This window comes from Caloenas nicobarica, chromosome 2, assembly GCF_036013445.1.
Source record: "Caloenas nicobarica isolate bCalNic1 chromosome 2, bCalNic1.hap1, whole genome shotgun sequence".
Taxonomy (NCBI): domain Eukaryota; kingdom Metazoa; phylum Chordata; class Aves; order Columbiformes; family Columbidae; genus Caloenas; species Caloenas nicobarica.
Window position 1 is genome coordinate 110,037,323 of NC_088246.1, and position 24,185 is coordinate 110,061,507.

Sequence of the window (24,185 nt, forward strand, 5' to 3'; positions counted from 1 at the left end):
GATGTCCATGTCAAGAACTATCTTTTTATGGGCTTAATGATACGTAGTTAAAATAATAAACCTGGAAATGTAATGTAAGTTGCTCTGTGCTGTACATATTTGCAGTTTTTAATATACGTTTAAAAGGGATACCAAATTAAAATGTAGTAATTCATGTATTTGTAAAACTAGTTAAGAATGGTGCAATTTTTCTATTTTAAAAGTTATTATTTTCTTAAGTGAACTGTATTCCAAAGGCACTTCACTATTGATGAGATCTTAGAATAGAGGCAGTCACTCTAAATCTCACTGGCACTGGTGATGCTGCACACCAGCCCCGAACCATGGGCTGCTCTCCAGAAAATCATACTCTTTATGGTGAAGATACCGCAGTTTTAAGACAGGATCTTTGGATAAGGTATAGAATGTAAAATATCTGCTTCCACAGTATGGTCCGGAGAAGTATCTTCCTGGGCAAAAAAACAGTTATAAAAAGTTTTTATAATTATAAACTATTCTCCCTCAAATTAGCCATGTAAAATTTGAACTTGTAAGTACTTCCGAAAATCAGTATTGCACACTGTATGCAATTAGAAGGATAGAAATCAAGGTGTGTTATGCTTGACTGAAGCTGGCTGGCAGAAAAGTTCATACAAAAAAAAAATGAAAGGACTGAAATGAAAGCATACCTAGCCGATGTGAACATCTCATGAGTTGTTGAAAAGACCAAAGAGATACATGAACAAAAATGACACAACGCCCACTTTTATACAGGACACTATTCAGAAGACATTGTTCACCTGGCCAAGGACAGGCCCAGGTAGCAACACCCTGGGGCAATGCTGCACTCGACATCCTGCACCTGAGCCCATCGTCCCACCGATCAGTTCATAAGAATTCCTTCACATAGATTTCTTATCAGCAGTAGATTTTCCATTCTCCTTGAGAAGGAAAAATATGCAGCACTCCATGGTTCTTAAAATGTATACTGCATCCAAGGAGAAAGGTTATCTGCAGCCATTAGCATAAAATGTAAATGTTACATTTAAATTTCAGTTGTAACCTAACTTGTTAAACTGTTCAAGCCCTATTGCAACATATACTGTCTCCTTAGCTTGGTTTCCTAAGGAAAGGAGATCTATGCCGTCATTATCACCTGTCCAACAACCAACCATTCATGCCTTCTACTGAACTGTGCAACATACTGGCCAGTTCCAATCAAATGCCACCAAAAGGCAGAGGACTCAAAGAAGGACTCGAAGTCCAACCAGAACATCGTTGGCTGGAGGAAAAGCGTTGGCTCAACACTTTCTTACTGAAGGTAAGTTTTAGTGTGACCTCAAAGAATTACCTGGTTTTGCTGGATTAGTTGGTGACCGACACACACAGTCTGACCAGCCAGTCAGCACTTATTCACCAAAAGGTGCCTCTTGCCCAGCTGGGACTACTCTCAGGAAAAATCAAGCGATAGGAGACCCAAAGGCTGAACGGGCTAGTTATTGTCACTGGAGGAGTAGGCCGGGCATCTACAATACATCCACAGGCAAGCAGAATTTATTATTAGTGCCATTACTTATGGAACAAATTACAGTTTACCAGACTGAGAACAACACTGAAGAACTCCTGGTGAAGATCCGAAAGCACATTATGCCAGGCACGTACCCCGTTCTGCTTTAGCTAAGAAGAAAGGCAGGAGAAGGAATAGAAGAAACAGGACTAAGTTACTTGCTGGAATCGCAGAAGAGATCAGTGCTAACTGTGAAAATATGTCTCTCTTTCCAACTGAGGATTCTTTACCGAGTCAAACTGTAGCTGGAATGCTGGTACTATGTACCAACGGTGGCAATATAAGATTATGTTAGCTCATTCATATCATATTAATAAACAGCTACATTGAGTGACTCTTTAATATTATATAACGATATTATAAAACATACACTATGTAAAACTTGCAGAATACTTCCCCCAAATGCAAGAAACATTTCTGATGACCATCAGCATACTAATTCCATACAACAAATTTAAGATACAAATAACAGCTTTGTCAGCACCTTCAGCAAACTCAGAACACAATAACTCTTTGGGATGGCCATTTAATGGAGGCATCTGTAATCAAAGACATAAATACCATGGCAGTCCAAGATAAAGTCAAAATTAGATTTAAATAGGATTTCTAAACCAAAGTATCCACCAGAGATATACTAGACTTACTGCTATACTATGAAATGTTTTAAAACCGCTTCCATGGCAGCAAACATTTACTAACTTGAGGGAATGTTCTCATCTCATGAAAACAAGGCTTTGTTTAGAGGGTGCTTGTTTCAAGATGCCAGAATACAACATTCATTTCCAGCTTACCCTCAAAAGTCAATTCATACAGATAATCAGAAATAGTCTGAAGTTAAAACTTAGTCCTATTGAACACGACCTGCTACCATCACATTCTACCAGTCAATAAAATTTTCAAGATACGTGGCAAGCGAAGAACAAAAGGGTCAAAATAGGGCAACAACAGAGAGAAAAAAGTTGTTTAACATACCGAATAGAATAGCTAATGATTTTGAAGTCTAGAACTGCATTTACAGGAAAGTTAAAGCCATAAGTTACTCGGTTCCATATTACATTTAAGGGCATCAGCTCACAATAAACCTTTTTTTTTTTAGTGTTTTCTTTTTGACACACAAGGTGTGAAACAGCATTTCTAAAATTCATCTACCAGAAAAGCGTAATTTCTTGAGCATGACTGGCTCTGGGAATTTGAGTGGTTTTTTTTTTTTTCTAGTATCATTGCCTGCTGTTTGTCTGCTATTAAGCTCTTTATTATTTTTTAAACACATTTTGATACATTTACATCAACACGGGCCATGCTTCCAGCTCCTAAATGACCTGCAGTGCAATCTAGCAGAGTGTGTGCTGTACAAAATTCTTCGGTATCCACAGGAACAGTTACCAACTGGTGTGAACTTCCTTCCCTAAAGAGCTTGTTTTGAATAACAAACTACTCCAGGGGGAAATACATTATCTTGTCTAATCAAATGTTCAAGTGAGGCTCATTTCATTCCAGGGTTTTACTATGTGTTGTGGAAATGTGTGTGACACTGACCTTTAATCAAACCCCAACCTTAAAGGAAGGCAGTAAAAGCTTAGTAGGCAGACCGCATCCGAGTTTAAAGCTACATTTAAATGGTTTTAAGAATTTATCAAAATCTCCTATTTTTTAGGTAACATGTTCTCTTAAGATATTTGCTTTCAGGTAATATGTACAAAAATATTTTTGTAAGCATCACTAGTTATTTGTTCTTACTTTGTACAGTCTGCTTTAAAATACAGATGTTAAGAATACCACCTGACATACAGTTTGTACTATCAACACGCTTCCTTTTATCCAAGTGTATTTGTTCAGTGTCTTTTGATTAGCTAAAAATGTTCCACACTGAGAAATATGTACTTTAGACAGAAAACAATTCAACAAGGCAGCATCACATACATGCAGGGCAAAAGTTCATTTTTCGCGTCAGAGAGCTTGTGTCAGGTAAAAATATAACTCGGGCTCTCGTGATGTCTCCCCAGGTGGCATAAAGCAGAAACAGCCTGGCCATACCCGACAGGCCTCCTGCTGAGAAGACACCTTTGAGGGAGTCTCCTGCCCAGGTCCCACCAGGGAAGGAAAAGCCAAGTCAAGGAGAGGGAGGAAAGAAGAGGAAACCAAGGGAGATATTGGGGCGCCTTCTTCAGCATCCCCTTTCCTTCACCTCGCCCATCCCACAACAGATGTCTCTGGATGGGAGAAGGGGGGATCTAGCAGGCCCATGGAGAGCTGGGACAGCAGAGAGGGGAAGTCTTGCTGGCACTGTGAAAAGCACTAATAAAGAATGTTTGATTAATTATTCAAGTGTGCAGTGCTGATTATGTGTATCCATGAAAAAAAAATCCTACATAAATCCTGTGGTTAGACAGATATTGGTATCATTTTTTTTGCCACTTCTTTCTGACAATAAATGACCCTACAAATACAAACACTATAATAAACAACATCTCAAAACCTGGTGTAATAGTCAGGTGTCACTATACTTTTGCTATATTGGTCAAATGCTTATTTTTATAGTCCAGACTTTACACATGCACATAAGGTATAAAGGTCTTGGTAAATCAGAATAAATCCATTAAACTCCAAAAAACCCACACTTTTTTTGCAATTGATGCAAAACAGCTGTGTTACATCCCTTGAACATTCTCTGCTTGTAAAGTGAAGAGTGACAAGTTTAAGGCGGACAAGCTCCCCAATAAACCAAAGCTGTATCTTTTAAAATGTCTACATTTAAAAAAATATTTAAATTTTTCCTTAATGATTCAGTTCTAAGTTTTAGTCTATTTGTTCTTGACATATTTTTGACACCCATTCATGTAAATGGGAAAATAAACCAGTTATTTCTCTTTCTGTCTGTCTTACTGTTAATTTTCAGTTCTAGTTGGCTGCAGCAGTTAATTCTAAATGGCTGGATTTAAATCACCTTTTCTGTCTACCACTTTGCAAACCTTATTGGAAATTAATTCTGATCTTAAAAAATAAAAATCATAAAATCTGCTGAAATTAAATTTTGAGTTAAATGTCAATTCTTTTTTGGGTACTTATTTTGAAGAAAAAACAGCAATATTGGCTCCTATTGATATATCATTATACCAATTTTGAACACATTTTTGTATATTTACATTTTAGATAATTTGTGTTTAGACACAGATGGAGGGTAATTATTCTAGTCTAAAGCTGCCTTTTTTTTTTTTTTCCCCAAACAAACGTGGTGACAAACATGCTCATGCCAATATTTTACTTTGCATAACTAAAAAAATAGTGAACTTCCTTTCTCTCTGTCTCTTTACATGTTCAGGAAACACCACTGGGACATTTTCCTTGTGATAACAGAACATTCAGATTGTACAGAAGTGAACATGGAAACTAAGGTAAAGAATGGCAGTAATACAATTTAGAACAAACTACGAACGCTGCTAGATTCAGAGAGGCATTCAGCTTGCCTCCACACAGTACTTGTTATTCAAGTATTCAGCTAAGATGGTGTCTGTATTTTTGTAAAAATGGATATATTATTTTTTCCTTTTTTTTCCCAGGTAATGTAAATCCAGGCTGAAACACCAGAAAGACGTTTAATTTCTTCATCTTTTTTTTCCTCCATGAGAAAAGATATGAAATCATTTAACGCTTGAGCTAATACAAGCGCAGATACTAGAGGTTGTATTTTAATGTTTTTAGAAGGAGTTGAAAAGTTCAATTGAAAAGCTTCACTGGACTTCATGAAGATTAAACATTAGAGCATATCATATTTGCTCTTGATTCATCTCCTAAACAACACAATTTAGCTTAGCTAAATTCTGAATTGACCCTCAGGCTTTTTAAACGTATACATTAGACACAAGTGTGCCTCTCCAATAGCACCTCATAGCTTGTGAAAATTTGGGAGTTTCACTGCTGAGTATATGTAAAATGGTCTGGTTTTAAACTGCTATTGAGAGCGATTTTCCCTCCAGCCAGCCACAGGCTCTCTTAGATTATCAGGTAACAGTTTATACAAGGACAGGTTGACAGAAATGGGTTGGTGATTCTCTTTTTGTAGAAGCCCCTCTTCGCGTACAGAAATAAAACCATCGCACATTCTGACAAGAAAGGCAATGTCCTCTCTCACACTTGTGGGGTTCAACTGGAAAAATTAAATAATGGCTAACAGGGGAATCTTACTGGCACATAAAGCAAAACATTCATGCGAACAACAGCTATGAGAATTTCTTTTTAGTTAATCTATTTAAAAATGAATCAGCGTGGTGCTGAATGGGATATGTCGGAAAGTAGTTTTCTAGAAATGACTTACACCTTAACTTGGGAAGGCTTGTGCAGGGTGACACCAGAGGTCTTGCTAGCCCACTATCCTTTTTCCAGTCATGGATGCCCAGTGGCTTTTGGTCTGACCATAATCTGTGACCGTAGCTACAGGGGTGGAGGAAGTAAGCCTGCTTGTTTGGATAGCCATCACCTTCACATTATGTTCTACTGCTTGTTCCCATCTCCGCTTTCTTCTTCCTCATTTTGTGTCACCCGCCCTCAGTTAAAACCACGGAAATGATCCGCACTAAAAATAGCCTTTCCCTCCACCTCATTTGGTCAGGCCAAACAAACAGCTTTACCAGGACACAGCTGAGGGCAAATAAAAATGGGAAAGCAGAGTGGATAGTGAGGGGAGAGGGTTGGAGGAAGAGGAGGATGACAGCTTAGCCTGGCAGTGCTGCTGAAGCAAATGCAAGTGAAACTACACAGCAAGCTCTCCTTAGAGTGCACTCTCAGAGCAGTAACCCGATTCAAATGCCGATGACTTGCTTAAAATATAAAACCTGGAAATAAAAATAATTGACGTCGGGAGAAGAAAACTGTATCATATGCAGATAAGCACCTCCAAAAAGTAAACGAATCAGAATGCCAGTTGGCCAGTAAAATGCCCTCCAGTTGTGAAACCCACTCATCAAGTCCCAACAAGAACCCGCCCTTAACAACACTAGAAAAACCTGCCCAGAAATAGTCCGCACTGACCCAGCTCAGCCAGCCCGTACATACAGCAGAGAGTGCTCAGAGCAAAGGTGCTCTCTTGCTAGAAGCAAACGCCTGGAATTCCCCCCGCAGTCAAGCTGTCAGAGTCAGGATTCTCTCCTGATTACATCCTAAAACTCCATAGAACAATCCTTCATAAACTGATCAGCAAACATTTTGTTTTAAATTTCCCTCTTGGTGACTGGAAGCATGCAAAGCAGTATGTTCTTAGAAAAAAATAACACCTAATTATACTATTTGCAAAGATTTGTTGTTGTTGTTGTTTGTATTTCAGAAAGGGAAAGAGGAAATGAAAACTTTTATTTACTCCATACTTTTTATCTCTGTGTTTCCCTCAGGATTCAAAACCCTAAAATTTAGGTATATGGCATGTTCATATCTATCACATAAGCATGGATCGGGAATGGTATTAGCACGACATCTGGCTGCACTTACAATATAAGAAGTGCACCACCCCTAATGCTTACAGAACCAAAAAAAAGAAAGATATGCCTTTCAATGTGATCATCCTTTAAGTCAACAACATTGCAAGATGCATTTCAGCATTATTTCCCCTTAAATCCACCCCATCAGGGAAGAAGGAACTACTCCTAATGGGAAAACAAAATGGGAGGTGCTTCTCCTTTCTACAGAATTCGCTATTGTGAGCAAAAGAACTAATAAAACCTGATTTCTATGATCTGCCTCCATAGCTCCTCAAACTTCTCATGAGCAAAATCAGCAGCTTTACCATAACTCTCCTCTCAAGCCTCTCTTACAAAGACAAATCCACAACACGCATTTCCAAAAAGCCTGCAGACTGCCAACCAATGGCATTTGCACGGGACTTCCACGTGCGCTTCCATGCTGCCATCGCTAGGACCTGTCACCAACACTTCAAAGCTACTCACCTGCCATCCTTCACCTGGAGAACTTTCCCTCTAATGCCACAAACTTGAGATAAACTTGTTTTATTCTACAAATCCTCTTCTCATTTCCATGTGCTCAAGGGCCTCCAGCTAACACCTTATGAACTAGATTTTTCACCCCACTGTTAGTCACCAGATGTCCTCGCTCTTGAATAGATTAGAACCTTATACAGAAATAGAAAAAGTCTTATACTTAAATGCATGTATGTACATCAGTGCATACATGTGTAAAAACAAACACTCCCACTTGCTGTTTTTAATTGAAAGTACCTGAAGGCATGCTCTCTGCTCCTTTGAGCCTTTAGAGAGAATACTCCTGACAGCATTACTTCCCCCAGCCACATTTCTGTGCTTTTAGGAGCAAAAATGTTAGGCCTTGTCTGATTAGGAGATGTGGATAATTCTCCACCAGTAGAACAGAATCATCTGCATCTTGCCAGTATTCAGATTTAAAACAATCAATTCACGGACACGCAAGATAATTTTGCATGCTCTATATTAATATAGTCCGCAAGACCGTCTGAATTGCACCCTGGAAGAACGTGGATTATTTAAGAGAAATTATCATGTCTGTTTACACGATAAGGCTACAACAAGTCAGGCAGATAACTAATGCAGCCTCTAGATTAATTGGAGACATGATTACAGCAGCTTTAGTTTTGGAAAAGAAGTCCCAGAGGCTTTCAACCAACATGCCCATAGGACCTTTGTGAACAGAAAGAAGAGTGGTGAATGTGAAGGCCAACTGACAGGACCTTGTCTCTTCCAAAGTCTTCCAGATTTCCAGAAGCTTTCCACTTGAGCACGAGGTGATTCATGTCAGTGAAAATACAGCCTTAAATGCACAAAACTGGGCAGTCATATCTCAGTGTATGTTTAAACTTGATTGTGATTAAGGATTGTGATCCTTCAAGTCACTGTTGTAGAATATCCTGAACACGTGGATTACCATGCAACACAGAAGAGAAGAATCCTCTCCTCTCCTCAAATTCATTTCCTCTCTCACACAAGAACATATAATTAAAGCTTTTTCAATACTAAAAATTGTATTCAGCTCCTTTTCCCCTTCAACTTGGAGTGTTCTCTTTCCAAGAATGAACATAGCCAGTTTTCTGAGTCTCCTCTTACTCTTGATGCTCTCCTCTGGATTTCATTTGTCTACTTTTTTTAAGTTCAGTTTCCAAAACCAGACACAATAGCCCAGCTGAGGACCCACCAGTGCCAAACAGAACAGCATAATTACTTCATGTCTTTCTGTACAGCAGCCTTGTTAATGCATCCCAGAATGAGTTAACTCATTGTTTGTGGTCCATTACTACAACAAAGAATTTTTCCTGCACTACAAGCAGTTTCTTTGCATCCTGTATCCTCTTCCATCCCCTTTCCTAGAGACCTTCTGTTTGTTCCTGCGAGGCTGCCAGAAGGGGATGACTGGTTGGCCCACTGCAGACAACTGCGTATGACAGACTTAAACGTACAGATTTAGTATCATGGAGATCCTATAGCAACTGGTTCTAAATTCTCTGAACTGTTAAAAAAGTCAGAAAGTGAAAGAGAATGGAGCTATTCTCTTTGAAGGGTACTAGTCACAATTGATAGAGAAAAGATGAGGAACAGAGACAGAGGTTTAAAAATGAAGAAAAGCCAATTAAAAAAAAATTAACAGTAAAAAGATGCCTTCTTTAGTAGCCACTCCTTACTATTTCTGCTCCTTTAATCATAATCTACAACTCTTTTTTCCCATAAACCACAAATGCTGAATCATGTAAGACCTAAATTGACATAAAAACAACAAAATTCTGCTACTTGCAGCATTTCCCCCAGGGAGATCAAGAAGTTCAAAACATTCTTCTCTCAGTGACACACAGCATTAGGAAAAGCGAGGGGAAAAAAAAAGTGCTATTTTGGTATTTTTAAACATTTTATTCCTCTAATGAGAAGAGCTCCAAACAATGGTCTTCTTTTCTGCTAAATCAGTCAAATGCTAGCGAATGATTAAGGAACGATAAGCAGATCTGAAAGCACAAATGTCCTTCATGGTACTGTAAACACTGCCTCTCCAAAATCAGGCTGAAGACCAATTTCTTTTCCATTTTAAGAACAAAAATAAAGTGTGTTCTCCTTCTGCACAGAAGAAAATATTAGTCATGGTAGATAATTTAAAACATGCTTTTTCATAAGGCATACATGGCAGCATAGCAAATAAGACGTCATTACACATGAAAGAATAAAAAAAAATTGAATGCAATGACTTTTTTGAACAAACTAGTCAAAATGTTTGACAGATCTGAAAATACCAGAGAATAGGGATAATTGCCATTAATAGTACTCCTCGGGTTCTGCTAATGTTGGCGCAGAGACCTTAAAGCATATTCCTCTTACCTGCAACTGTGTGCAGTTCTCTTGGAATTATTTAATAATCTACTATAATTCTATGAAGATATCAACTTAAGTGTCCAAAAAAAAGCAAAACAATGTTAGGAATTTTTAGAAAAAGACTAGAGAATGAAAAAGAAAACATAACACTACTGCATAAATCTGTAATGTACCTACACCTTGAATACTGTGTGCAGTTCTGGCCTTTCATTGCAAACAGGGTCTAGTAAAACTACAAGGTAGATGGGAGGGCAGCAAGAATGAGCAAAGATATGGAACAAGTCCTGTGAGAGAACCAGTCTAACAGACACTTTAAGCAAAACAATAAGCATTTGGGGGGATATGACATGATATGCAATGAGAAGGGCAAGGTACAAAAGATGAAATATTTCTAATAGACAAAATAGGGAAGACCAGTGGGTAGCAGGCTTGGGGGGAAATAAGAAAAGGGGGGAAAAAAAAAAAAGAAAAAAAAAATCAAAAAAATCAATCAAGTGGTGCTTCCTCATACAACACATCCTTAAACTGCAGAACTCACCGACATAAGTGAAAACTCACAGAGGTTGGAGAAGAAGAAAAAAAAAAATTGTGGAAGAAAAGTCCACCGAAGTTATTAAATACAGAAATACTACTCCCAGTCAAAAAATACCTCAGCAATAAATCTGTGAAGACTAGGACAACCAACGTGGGAAACATGGCTATGCGCTTGTCCCATTCTTAAACTCTTTTTCCAGTTTCACTATCAGCCATGGGCAAAGATAAGATTTGCTGCTAAACAAACCTGTGTCTGAGCTGGTACAATTTTCTTATGGTTTTATTGAGCTGTGCAAATCAATTTAAGGTAAGTTATCTAAGATTCTTTGCGTGAAACCTTTCTTTCTGCACAGAAAGTTATGCTGGTGCAGCCTACTGCTCAGGGAACCTTTTAAAGATATTATTATTAAAAAAAACACAATATGAAAATGAATCACAGTGATTATTGAAAAGATCTACTGTTCACAGCTTAATAGCATCCAGAGAACTGTCACTTATCTGAAAAAGATTTTGCTTATTTCAAGTTTTGTGCCAATCTGTAACCTACACAACTTTTCCCACCCCCAAGAAAATCCATAAAAGTGTTCAACAACCTCCCAAATATAAATTTAACAGGGAGAAATTATTGGCTTGCTTTGTTTTTCAATTGAAACTATTTGTGATTTTGATATTAATATCACTGCATAACCGGAAGCTGAGCTGCAGGAATGCTGTGCTAGCAGTACATTAGCAATGTATTTAGGTCCACATATGTTCATATATTTGCATATATTTGCATTTGCAAGATTAGACCCCAGGGAATACAGGTTTTTAGGATGTCTTCTGAATTTATGGAACATTATACTTCTTGCTAGGCTTCCATTCATCAGTGAGAAGAATCAAACCCTGCTCTGTAGAACCGAAGGCTAGGGACCAAATCTAATTCCTTATTTCTTCAAAATACAGTGAAAATCCTCTGCTGTTTGAATGGCTGGCTTTCAGAAACTTTAAGGGCTATTTTCCTCTACTGATGTGATTTTTGATCTGTAGATTCCTTTTTTAATTACGATTTCTGACTTACGTATTCCCTGACTAATTACTCTTTTGGTCCATAATATGCCCACACTGTTGTTAGTTAGTTATCTTGTTTAGTTTGCTGTTGTTAAAATCTGAAGAGAAATCCAGTAGGTAATAGCAATGATTAGAAATGATAATTTTAGGGTTGGAAAAATAAAAGCTCTACTGCTCAATTAAAAGTACATTATCTTATCAAATATGCAAGTCTGCTCTTCTCAAAAAGAACGGGCAACACTGACACCCTGAGAAGGAAGGAGAAGCTAAAGTTCAAGTTGAGGGACATCTGCCTGCCAGAAAGAATATTCTCACTCAAACGTTTAAGGCTCCAGATCCTGCCACGAAGCCTCACTCTTCTGTGCTACATGCTGGGAATCTGATAATTAATGGGAATCTGATAATTAATGACACGGTTTCAGCAGCAAGCGGAGATACCCGACCTCTTCCTCTACTCCGTGACTAAGCAGAAGTGACCATACTTTCATTGCACAGTTTTTTTTCATTTACATTTCTCCTCTGCCTCTTCCTTTTGCTCGGGGTTGGGAACTCCTTGAGGCACAGGGGCTGCACCAAAGGCTCTCTGGAGCTGAGTGACACCCAGGTCCCACGGTCAGCTGCAGGTCTGCAGGCATGGGGTAGGTAGCTGTCTGTACAGAGGGAAGTGAGGATACACTTTCCCCTCTTTCACTTAACCATTCTGTGCCTTTTCTTGTTTTCCGACCTGACAGTTCTTAAATTTGATATTATTTAGCTCCTATGAAAGAAAGTATGTGGGTGTATGTTAAGAAAAGAATGATCTGCACAGCTCTGTCACTTAACATCCTATGGAAGTGAGGGTGGACGTGATCAAAAAGCGTTCACCAAATTAACAGAGATAAGAGGGCTTGCATATCTTTAGCCTATTTTATCTTGCTAAACAATTTCACAGTTCAAAACAGTGGGATAATTATTTGCATTAAAATACGTTTAAGACCAACTGACAGCAATAAGAAAACTCAAATGGAACGAATTGGCAAAAGTGTCAGAAAATGTTTACTTTAAAAAGATTTAAAAGGCAAAGTTCATCTCTAACGTCAACATAACAGACAAAAATTCCAATATTCATCTTGCCTAAGGGTAAATATCCTTTCAAAACATCCAGCATAGGTTTTTAAAACAAAGACTAGCAGATTAATTACAGGAGTGCACTTTACACCAACCAAAATTAATCTACTGATTTAAAGCAAGAAACCATAATCTGCATGCTTCAAGTAATATCTGGAATGCTTACAGCCAGAGGTAGCTCTGTTCCAAGAAATTATTGCATGAGTTTCCGAAGTAAAAGACAATATAAACTTAAAACTGTCTTGTACGAATTACATTCTCCTCCTGACTCCTTTTAAGAGAAGGCCCAAGAACTTGACTACAACACTTGAACTGAATCTCTTTTAACTACAGAAAAGCAAATTAAATTAAATAGGTGGCAGAACAAAACCATAAACATTTTATGGAAACTTTTAGTAGTTAACTGCAAATGTATGTTGTTCTTGCTTTATATCTGCTTTAGTGTCCTATTTACATTTAAAGAGCTTCTTAGATAGAAAGGGGAAAAAAATTGTTCATACTACTTTTTGGTTTAAAACTTATTTACTTCATTGTATGCAAGGTATACATACATTCTTCTGTTCACATGGTTTAGCTTGCTTCCTCTTCCTCAGCTCGGGTTGCTACCTTCTGCAAACAAAATATCCCGTCTGTTGATGCAGACTATATTGAACATTAAAAAAGGTAATCTGCTGTTGACAATAAATACAGGCAATGGATGAAGCTGTGGAGGTGATGAAAAAAAAATAAAAAAGCAAAGATCTAAGCTGGCAACGCTCAATACTGTTTCGGAAACACAAGTTAAAATCTCATCATATGCTGGAGAAAGGGGACTCAGCTCTTGGCTGTCGTGCAGACGAACGCTCATGTCTTGAAACTCTCAATAATGACACTTCAATTATTTGAGTAGGTGATATCCCCTGTTCCATAGGTCTCCACTGGCACCAGTGACAATATGCATGTATATGATGATTTATCCCTCATCTGTGCATTTTTATCGCAGCCACTGAAGTAAAAACAAAAGATCCTCCCTGACTAGTAAACACATTACTTTTACAAAGCACTGGAAAATGGCAAAAGCAGTATGCCAACCTGCTATCTTTGGCTTAAGAGATTAAAATAATTAATTGATAATGAGGACAATTGTGAAACATACTCTGCTATGTTTACCTTTTCTCTGGCTGTGATGGAAAATCTGTTTTAGTGTAGTTTATAAATAATGACAATTCATTAAATATTTCACTACCCTTCCTCTGAAAACTGCCACTTGTAAAACTCTGAAATGTCATAATCCTCAGACTAATTGGACAGCGTGTCCTCATTAAAAGTGCGGTTACCCTTTGCATGTATTTACATTTGCTTTCATTATAATTCAGTTTGATTTACACATGAGAGAACAAACAAGTGAAGTTCTTGCAAACGCTCTTAAGTGCATGTTAAGTCTTAATAAACTACACACTGATTCGTAACGAAATCTTCTAGAGATTTCAATGCGGCTCAACCAAAGTGCTAAAAATTGCCAGAATTTATTTCCTGTTTCTTCCTTGAAGGAAATCTGGGAATCAGTATCAGTTTGTCACCAGGCCACGACACCTCTGCTGGGCACCAACTCAGTGACCCACATTATTCCTTCAGTTGATGTTGTGACTCCTACCGCCTGGGGGGCTGGAGCAGGACAGCTGCCACCTGCACATCGCAGAATTGCTTCGGGGAGACACCTGAGCAGCAGCCGGGAGTTTGCACAGGAATACAAAACGGCAGCCCCCCAAAGCAACCAGAGTAGAAAATAAATCAGTGCGCTTCACAGACCTGTGGCCACCACAAAGGTAATGATAGCACAGGCTTTAACTTATCGCTTCCACCTTTCTTTAATTTAAAATTAGGGTATACACTGAAAAACACCTGATGAACAAAAATACTCTAAAGCTCATACATGACCCTGTAATACATTTTTGGTTCCGTGAGGAAAATCAGTCACTCCTACTTAAAATGATAATTCAAGTTATTATTCTTCCCGTTGCCATCAAATATCCAAATTTAGATGTAAAAATATTTTTATCCTTGTGAAGTGCGATAGAAGTATATACAGTTTTCAGCTAAAATTGTAGTGAAAAAGAATGTGGCATTTATTATTAATTTACAGTATTTGACTGGATGCTGGCTTGACTTTCAAAAAAACTCCAAGTAATTTGTATTCATAGGTACAAAACTTGAAGTAATATCAGTAAATGTCAACAATTTTGGAGATAACGGAAGTAATTTAAGTTTTAGTTAGCAGTAATAATAAAGGATGTCTTTCCAGTTTCACAGTAAAAGTCTCTGTGTTGTGTGATGATAATAAATAAGGCAGGCTGGCTAAGGTGTGAATACCACGCCACTATCTGGGAAATCCGATTCACAATATAAGATAGAAAACATTCAATTTGGTGTTACTGTGATGATGTAATATTGAATGTAACACTGCACTTGATTCATAATCAGCATTGTTCATAAGACTCTCTCAAATAATTGTCTTTTCAAACTGAAATTCATTTAATTATTTACTTATAATTGGTATAAACTTAACAGTAGTGGTACAGTGAGTTTGGAACAAGGGGAGGAAGAAATATGCTATTATACTTTTATTAAATGGAGCAGTGTTTTACTAAAGCAAAAACCTTAATTTATTTTTATGCCTGAACATAAGCAATTCCTTCATCCTAAAGCAAACACCTCCCAAACACAAACTGTGTATTTCAAGCAATAAATCCTGAGCCTCAGAGAAGAGCCATGCTTCACGCAAACCACTTCCATTTTAGAGACCCAGTAGTGTTTTCAGTAAAATCGGAGTATTTATTGAAGAACTAAAATAAAGGAATTGAAGAAAATCGGTGTAGAATTCTATATTCTTGCAGTTCCAGTATCAAGTTGAGAAGTTTTGTTTGTTTGTTTTTCAAAAATTGCCTTATGCTTGTTTGTAGTATGATCCCAATTCTAGCTTTATATTTTTGAAGCTACACAGTTAACATAACTGATTATTTCTGAAAGCACTACTGGATTGACTGATCCATCAACAGCAAACTTACTGCTTACAAGGAATAAGAACAACACAACACGTAACGTGGAAATATATTATTGATCTCATTTGCAAAATGTTTCACATTTTGTACTTCAACTAACCAGAACATTAGGGACTCGGCTTGCCGATTTAATGAAAAGCAGACATGCTACATCAGTATGCAAACAGGTATTTCATACGGAAGGAAAGGCATCGCTGGGCATCAGCAGAATCTGATCTTAACATGAAAAGAGCCCAACTTCAGTATCTGCTGTTAATTAGTAATTAGTGTACAGCATAAAAACAAGTGCTATCACAATAAAGAAATTTCACCTGTTACTTAATTGCTACTTCTCCCCGATATCCACTACTTTTCAGTACCATTCCTACTGACAATTTCAATCTGTGTGTGAAGACTAAAGAGTTGCCAAAAACTACATCAGCATTTGCAGCATTTTCAGCTGTTCTTCTGTGACAGCCGCCTTCATTAGTTTTTCAAATGTTATTATCCCAGAGTAGTAATAATGTTGGACCTACACAATCTAATCATTATCCTGCCTTCCAGATCCTTTCCATGTTTGTGAAAGAACAAATGAAGAACTACCAGTGTGCACCTTAGACCACAAAAAAAGGCAAGTGACTTAATTTTTTAAAGTCTAATTGGTTTTTAAAAGTTAATTTTGACTTGACACTGTAGTAATGTGAAATATCATGATCACAGGTAATTATAAAAGCTTGTGGCTGTTTATTTTACCCAAAATGGTATACGAAACCCTAGAGTAAAAAACTAGATAGACAAGAAAAACCAAGTGAAGCTGTTGGAGTGGCAATATTCACCATGTTCTCTCTTTTATGATATTTTCATGTAAAATACAGTATATTTTCACACTCCTGAGAAACACGGAAATACTGCGAGTTATTTGAATATCGAAAAATGTAAGATGATACTATTTTGTAACTCTTTGGGCCACATCAAGTACAGGGAAACTTAAACACATTGTGGTCAAATAGGATATTAAAGTCACAGCATTAACTACACAACCCAAGCAAGTTTAACCGTTTATGGGCTATATTTATCATGCTTTTAATCTTTTATTTAAGTATTTATTTAGGATAAAGACTTTCTACAGCCCAATGATACACTTCACTTGAGGAACATTTCCAGTTACTTCAAACACTGAGACACACACCATGAAAGCCAGCCATCACTAGGCATCAACACCAGTTCCAATTTGAATACCAGGCCTAATAAAAATTTGAAATGCCTAACAAAAGTCTATGTAACTTCAAATTCTGACCAAAAATATTTTTCTTTCTTTCCTGTGTTTTTATATTTCTAATATAACATCCTAATTTTTAAGAAGAAAGTGTGGAGGAAAATTCAAGTCACCAAATTGAACTCAAACTGCAATATATGAAAACACAGAGCAAACCAGAGACCAGATTAATCTAAACTGTTTTCCTGTTGTCAATGCCCACAATAACATTTCACTTTTAAGAGCTAAATTAAAGACCCTGCCTGATAATAAAACAGCTTTAAAAATCATTTTTAAAGCTCACGTTCTAAAATCAGCACAAGGGACTACATTTGAACAATTCACTGTTTTATGAAGGTTGAACAAAAAACTCTGCCTCTCTAAAACATTCTTAGCAAAGGAAAATTAATCTTTTGAAAACTCCCCCCGCTCCTCAAAGCCTGGGTGAAGCGTTCCCATGTTCTCCATCAAGCAAATGATTGATGTTCACTGGTAACTGGTTTGTATAACCACACGCTTGACTGGGGAGTTTGGTGGTAGCTCACTGAGTACCCGCTATAGACCTACACATGGCTGATCAGATGAGCTTGACCCAAGACAAATATCATGGAAAACAACTTAATTTGACTACATTTTTGGGGAAGACAAAGGGGAAAGGACTTATGCACTGAGCAGCTTTGTAGTGCCTACAACGTTCAAATACTTTAATAAAGGCAACTGAACTTGAGTAAACATGCGCTTACATAATACACTATGTTTTTCCAAGCTACCAGCATAATATGCCCTTAATATGTTCACTCTGATTCACAAAGGACAAAATAAATCCCCATCAATAAAGGATTAAAAACAGCGCAGGTCAATTCCTGTTAACTTTAGCAAATATCAATCAACGCTGCCAAAAATAATAAAAAATCCGTTCCAATATAGCGTGCATGCTTCCGTTTCAGTTTTAAAGCTTTTCTGCTGATTCCACCCTGGAATATGGAGCTAAGATAACACCTGAACTAGTTACCAGATGAAAATTTATCTTGATTCAAGACTTCAAGGAAGAAACTACAGTGGATCCTTGCCTTCCCCATATTTATTAACTTTGCAAAAACTCTAGCCTTAAATCTTATGATTAACACAATGAGACTGCATCAATCACCGAGGAAATTTTTTGTAAAAATGGTCCAGTCTTTTATTAAAAGTAATGAAAGGCAATACAAAAATCATAAAAGAAATCAAGAAACCTTTGATTTTTATATCAACTAGCTAAATTATCAAGGTAGCATAACTAAACCAAATTGAAGAATATTTCTTTTAAAGTAAGTAGAACTATTGGGGGGGGCGGGGGGCGGGGACGGACCTCCAGAGACTCTTAAGGGACTGTTAAAAGGCTGTAAAGAGAAAACCATTTGTTTTAAAATTTGTATTACTACTATGTAAGATGTTCTGCTTACATTTTGTAGAGAACTATATTATTAAAAAAAACCAACAACACAAAAACTCAAAATACATTTTTGAGTCTAAAGGTGAATCCCATTCCTACTGACGTTCTTGGAATTTCAGTCATAAATTGCAATTAAGAGTATTGTTTCACCCGCAGGAGATCACTATTTTCAAATCCACTTATTTTACAGGAAAATCTTCACAATTCAATGTGTATTAGTTAATTTTTATGCAATTTAAGAATGCATACTCAAGTATACTCACTATGTCACAAATACATTTAAATTAGTGCCTCATGAGCGTTGGTGATATTGTGCCATCAGTGAACTTGTTGCATCAGATATCTCTCTTTAAAGACTCATGATACAGTGCAGTCATTTTCCCACATTTTGCATCCAATATGTTTGAAATGTACCTTCAACTAAAATACATTGATTTTTACGACTAAGATTACATAGCTACCGTCATCCAAAAAAAATAACACATCTGTACTTCATATCGCAACGTTAAGGGCTCTGTCTTTTGCAGCTCATTATCATCCATATTGTTAAAACCCCTAAAATTCTTTCTTCCCTCATTCAAAGGAAGAAGGATAACCTTTGTCACTTTCAAAATATGTCAAAATTTACAACAGAGGCAACACCAAGGCACTGCCTACGTCAGCATTTTTTCCTTTACAACTGTTTTTAAGTATGGATGACAGAACCACAAGTCCTGAATGTCTTCTACTAAATAGTGCTTGGTTTCTCTGGCTCAGAAGGTCTTATTCCATACATCTGCTATTAAATAGAGAATCAGTAATGCTTAGCAAAGGATGCATAACTGATTACTATCCAAGTATTTATTTTTATATTTGTCCTTATCCAAAAATATTAAATGGGTCAGAAGTTATTTCAGCTGGTAAAGTAATTTTACTTTAAGTTATCATTGATTTAAACTGGAGTAGAATCAAGCCCTGAAGCACAATAGCACTTTTTTTTTTTTTTCCTTTCTCCAATCTGTCTTGCTCATACATCTTCCTGGAGAGAAATAACATACTAACTGCCCCCCCACCCCACAAAGTAGCCAGACTGTACATTTTCCAAACATTAAACCTGTTAATTGAGCAGAGAATAAAACAGGAGGGAAAAGATGAAAGTGACACATAAATATATTTATTTCTAAACTAACACTACATTTTTCTTATTTTTTTTAAGCTTTCAAGCTTTTTTTTATGTGACACTATTTCAAACAATGCAATAGTATTTTCAGAAATCCCACTTAATTAAAAAAACAGTAATTAATGTTTTATTTTAAAATAAAATGGACTTTGGATCAAAATTTCAAATGAATTATTACTTGTTTAATGGTACACTGGTTCCTATTCTTTTTCCCCTCCAAGAAGAATAAGTTTTCCCCTCTATAAAATATCACACAGTGAGTCAAATGTGACTACATATAGTCAGCTTCTATGAAAAGGGAAATTTTGTAAACAATTTAAAAAATTAAAAAATATCTCCAGCCCTATGAAAAGTCCACTTTAATTTCCTTTTAACCCAGAAACTCAAAAGCAGATGTATAGAGAATCAGAAAGGATACATCCCACCATTTATTTTACCCAAATATATAAGGGTCAAAATTGATGCAAAATACCCCACATAAAATGAGCAACAAATGCCTCAGAACTGCAATACCTGCATAAGACAAATATTTCATGTCAAACTCGCATTCCATTTCTAAAAAGAGTTTCTCATTTTTCCCAACTTACATCTATCAATTGAGCAATTATGCAATATGTGGGTGTACCTTGCAGTCGTTTTCTTAATATCTGCATTCTGTGTTAAATTCTAACTGTACAAGATGTCTGATATTTTTTCTTTGTCTTGAACCTTCAAAGTGGTAGGTTTACCAGAGGCAAAAACACACACCAGAGAATATGAGTCATATAATAAAGAAACGACTCTTCCCCTTCTCCCCCTTCCACCTTGAAGCTATAACAACCTAAAGACACTCGATTGTAAATGGCTTCTTTGGTAATGCTGACAGCATGAACAACTTGCAATCATTTAGCCAATGAATGAAGCCTTTTTTTAATCCTTTATCTGCAACAAATTGCTTTCGATACCATTTTATGGCAAATCAAAAGTTATGCTACTGCGAAAATAAAATTCCTTGTAATATTCAGGATTTCTATGCACTTGCTGTCATGTCATGCATAATACATAAAACATTCTATGCATGTTCCTATAAATATTAACATACAGTTTAAAATCCTAAAATATAAGATGCCTATGCAAATTAACCTGAAAGGTATCTCTCATTTGTCTACAAAAGAGTAGCCTCTATATAGAAATCCTTACTTTTCTAATTATTCCATATCAAAAGACGACAACATGTAAAAACAAGTAAACCGCTGCTCACACCAGCCACAATACATACATATGGAAGCAAACCACCTTTCTTGACCACCAGTCATATGAGTTTTCACTTTTAAGTTAAGTAAGTATGGAAAACATCACTAGGGCCACTCTATCCCTTTATATCCTTTTCTGTAGGTAGATTATAACTCCTCAGACTGACAACCTGCATCTGATTCCACATAGGAAACCAGCTTTCAACAAAGTCTTACTTGAAATGTCAATATGCAGATCAGAAACTTTGATAAGAAGAACTAAATGCAGAAAAAAGCATTCACAAACAGCAGCAAATGAATCGGTAACAACAAAACCTTGCACCACTAAAAAAGGTGCAACGGCTACAGTCTTGCAAGAAACTTAACCTAGTGGTAATGCTGGTATAAGCACTTCTCATGCCCATCTTCCAAAAAAGTATAAAAAACCCCAACATTTCAGTAAATTGAAGTGAAACAACACATTGCCCCTTGAAGCAGAGTAAATCAGAGGTTTCTATTCTTACCTGTGTATAGTCAAAGTCAGAAAGAGGAGCTATACTCTTGATGTAGTCCATTCGAAATTGGTTTTCTGGGTTGGCCAATGGAACTGGGGGTATTAAAGTGCTCATAGCTGAAACTATAGTCTAGAATTGGATAAAACAAAAACAAACACATTAATCTGGATTAATGCAGGCTACAGGATCAATAGAAGATAATCCAATCTGATCAGCAAAATGGGATTTCTCTCAGCACAATCTTGGAGAGCACAATTCTTATTATTTCCAGTAGACCCAAGCATTTAAGAACAGTATAAAGTGTGTTCTTACCACAATCGCATCTTTAACATTTTTCCGAATATCCAGTATTTTCTGTTTCTTTTCTCTGCATTAAAACAGAAACATTAACACTTCGATTTTTTTCTTCTAAAGCAGTTCAGTCAGTTGCATTTGACTTTTTTTTTTTCACTGATCGCTTGTTTATCTGCTCTTCAATCATTACAACATACTAACTGTAAAGAACAGCAAGACAAATATATTTTCCCCTTATCCCTTTTCTCGCAGAGTATGAAGAGCAATGCATATTCATCCCTGGTATTCTTTCAATCAGACAATCATAGCCACATACATCTGCAAAGCCTCCCCCGATAGAACTGGAAGTCATTCTTTCATTTCTATAGCATGCTGTAAACATGCTCTACATTAACAATACACAGTCGAAGGCCAACATTTATCTAAAATTAACACTATGGATTAATAATAATTTCTGGCAAAGAGTTCTTCCGAGAGAAAATGATATACCCTCTGAAAACAGAATGATTTCTAACAAACATGCAAAATTAGTTTCAGTTTTACACTAACGCCAATACCGGAAAAACAGCAGCCACTGTCATCTTGAATATGACTTGACATGTATTTTTATATTACAGACAGATGCAATATTTAGTTATTTGCTTCTATGTAAAAAGTAGTCGCCATGTTGTTGCTACACAAGGGCCTGACAAGCGCTGCAGTAGCAACAGTGTAAAATACAGTAAAGGGGCGAGAAGGAGAAAATGCAAACATACAGTAGCAGTAATTTCCTTATTCTCGCTCCCCTTCCTCCCCTCCCTCCCCCAAAACGCAGTGTCAAGCCACCGAAACACAGGGGATGAGAGGAGAAATTTTCTAGCCTACTGTGCATTAACCTGTTTCCAGCATTTAACAAAAAATAAGTCACAAAGCATCAATAATTCTTACTCTGAATTAAATCCATTGACATGTAGGATTCTCATTTGTTTCACAATAGTGCTTTTTCCTGACTCACCAGCCCCTAAAAGAGAAAGAAGGAAAGGGAGAACATTATGATACATGGTTCAGGCTGTGGGGTTTGAGTTTGGCTGCCTTTTTTTTTTTTTTGACGAGGCAGCATCTCCCACCTCGGGCAGCATTTCTCTATGTATGCATCCATGTGGCTCAGGCGCCGAGCTCAATCCTTGGACGTCTCGCATATTGCTCCACACAACAACCTACATTTTCCATACCTCATCCGCACACACCATCTCCCTCCTGTCCCCGGCCCCCATCTCTGTCCCCTTCCCCCCTTACCCAGCAGGAGCAAGCGGTGTGTCGCTTTATAAGCCAGCCTCTCCTTCTGCAACTGCTTCTCTATTTTTTTGTTGGCTTCTCGCTGCGCTTTCTCATCGATACGCTGATCCTCCGTTTTGCTGTTGCCCAAACACCCCATAGCCGCTGCTTAGGATGGATGTCAAATCGTTGCCTTTACAGATTTAATATTTACAAGGCGGAGGAGGGGGAGGGGGGGTGGGAGGGGGGGGAAGCAGAAGACAAGTCTTTATATCCGTGTGTCCCTGCGACGGTTTCTCTTCTCTCCTCTTCTTCCCCCCCGGCTTGCTCACATAAAATGGTCTCTAGCCGCTTTCTGATCGAAACCGAGCTGGTTCGCTCGCTCCCCGGCAGCGATGCGGAGCGCAGGCGGCGGAGGTACCCGTGCCCCGGCAGGGAGGGGGTGGGGGGGAGAAATCTGTGCAAAAATGCCTAACATGCAACGAGAGGGAGAGGAGGGCTCCTCCTGGAAACCAGCCGGGTGCCGCTCTCCGCTCTCCCTCCCCACCGCGCACACAATCCCTATATTTCTCTGTAAAGGTCTATTTTTGTCTTCGTAACTCAGCACTGCCTCTTTCTGCGAGAGCAGGAAACAGCCCAGCTACCAGACCCTCCGCGCAGGGAAGCCGAAGGAGAAAGGTAAAAGCCGGACCGATCTACCTGGATCCTACGGGGCCGCGGCTCCGCGGGGCCCGCGCCTCCCGCCCTGCCCTGCCCTGCCCGCCCCCCGGGCCGCCCCGCACCGCGCCCCGGCCCCGCCGCGCACGGCGGCCCCGGCCCCTGCGCCCCGCCAGCGCTGCTGCCGCGAAAACCTGGAGCTGGCACCGCCGCGCCGGGACCCGCGGCCTCTGGGCCCGGCAGCACCCCCCCTGCCCTGGATGGGGGGGTAAGCGACTGCGGGTCACGGCAGCCTGGGATCGAGAGGGGGCGGGGGGGTCCCCCCGATCCTTCCCCGGCGGTAGTGGAAGAGGCTGGCTGGCACCGGAGCAAGGTTTGGCACTCTCGGGGCTGAAATCCCCGGCTGCCACAGGTGATGGCTGCCACCCTGCCCGGCCTCGGGGAGAAGAACCGGGAGCCCGCCGGTGCCAGCGGGGCGGGAAGGCGGCGGGAGCCTGCCCGGAGGCACGCTGCCCACCCTCAGGAAGGCATACGTATGTACACCTATATAAAACGCACACATACGTAAACACCATGCATTGACTTGCTAATAGACAAAGCGTCCCTTTCCACAAGTTGTCGCAGCAGCACACAGGTGGGTTTTTTTTTCCCCCCTTTGAATATTCCAAGCTGTATCAGCTGAATGAGAAAACGAAGCTGTACCAAAAGCCCACAATACTCTTTAACCCAAACATAACAACATACATGCTAATACCACCACAAGTCTCTAAAGACAAGAAACCACATTTGTTGGTTCGTTTACCTCCATTTTAGGTCCTGCAATGAAA

General features: G+C 38.5%; 1 protein-coding gene across 3 annotated transcripts in view; it reads right to left on the bottom strand.

Annotated features, from left to right (window-relative positions):
• Nucleotides 1–24,185, bottom strand: part of GNAL (G protein subunit alpha L) — a 191,604-nt gene that overhangs the window by 97,909 nt on the left and 69,510 nt on the right. The window contains exons 1-4 of one of the 3 annotated variants that reach the window (XM_065630166.1): nt 22,723–23,363; nt 22,375–22,447; nt 21,466–21,520; nt 21,163–21,282 (exon numbers count right to left, since the gene is read on the bottom strand). In XM_065630166.1, the coding sequence (XP_065486238.1) occupies nt 21,163–21,282; nt 21,466–21,520; nt 22,375–22,447; nt 22,723–22,861 (387 nt within the window). In that variant the 5' untranslated portion in view covers nt 22,862–23,363. Of the gene's footprint in view, nt 1–21,162; nt 21,283–21,465; nt 21,521–22,374; nt 22,448–22,553; nt 22,610–22,722; nt 23,364–24,185 lie in introns of those variants that run through there. The other 2 variants (XM_065630167.1, XM_065630164.1) reach the window with 2 other exon arrangements.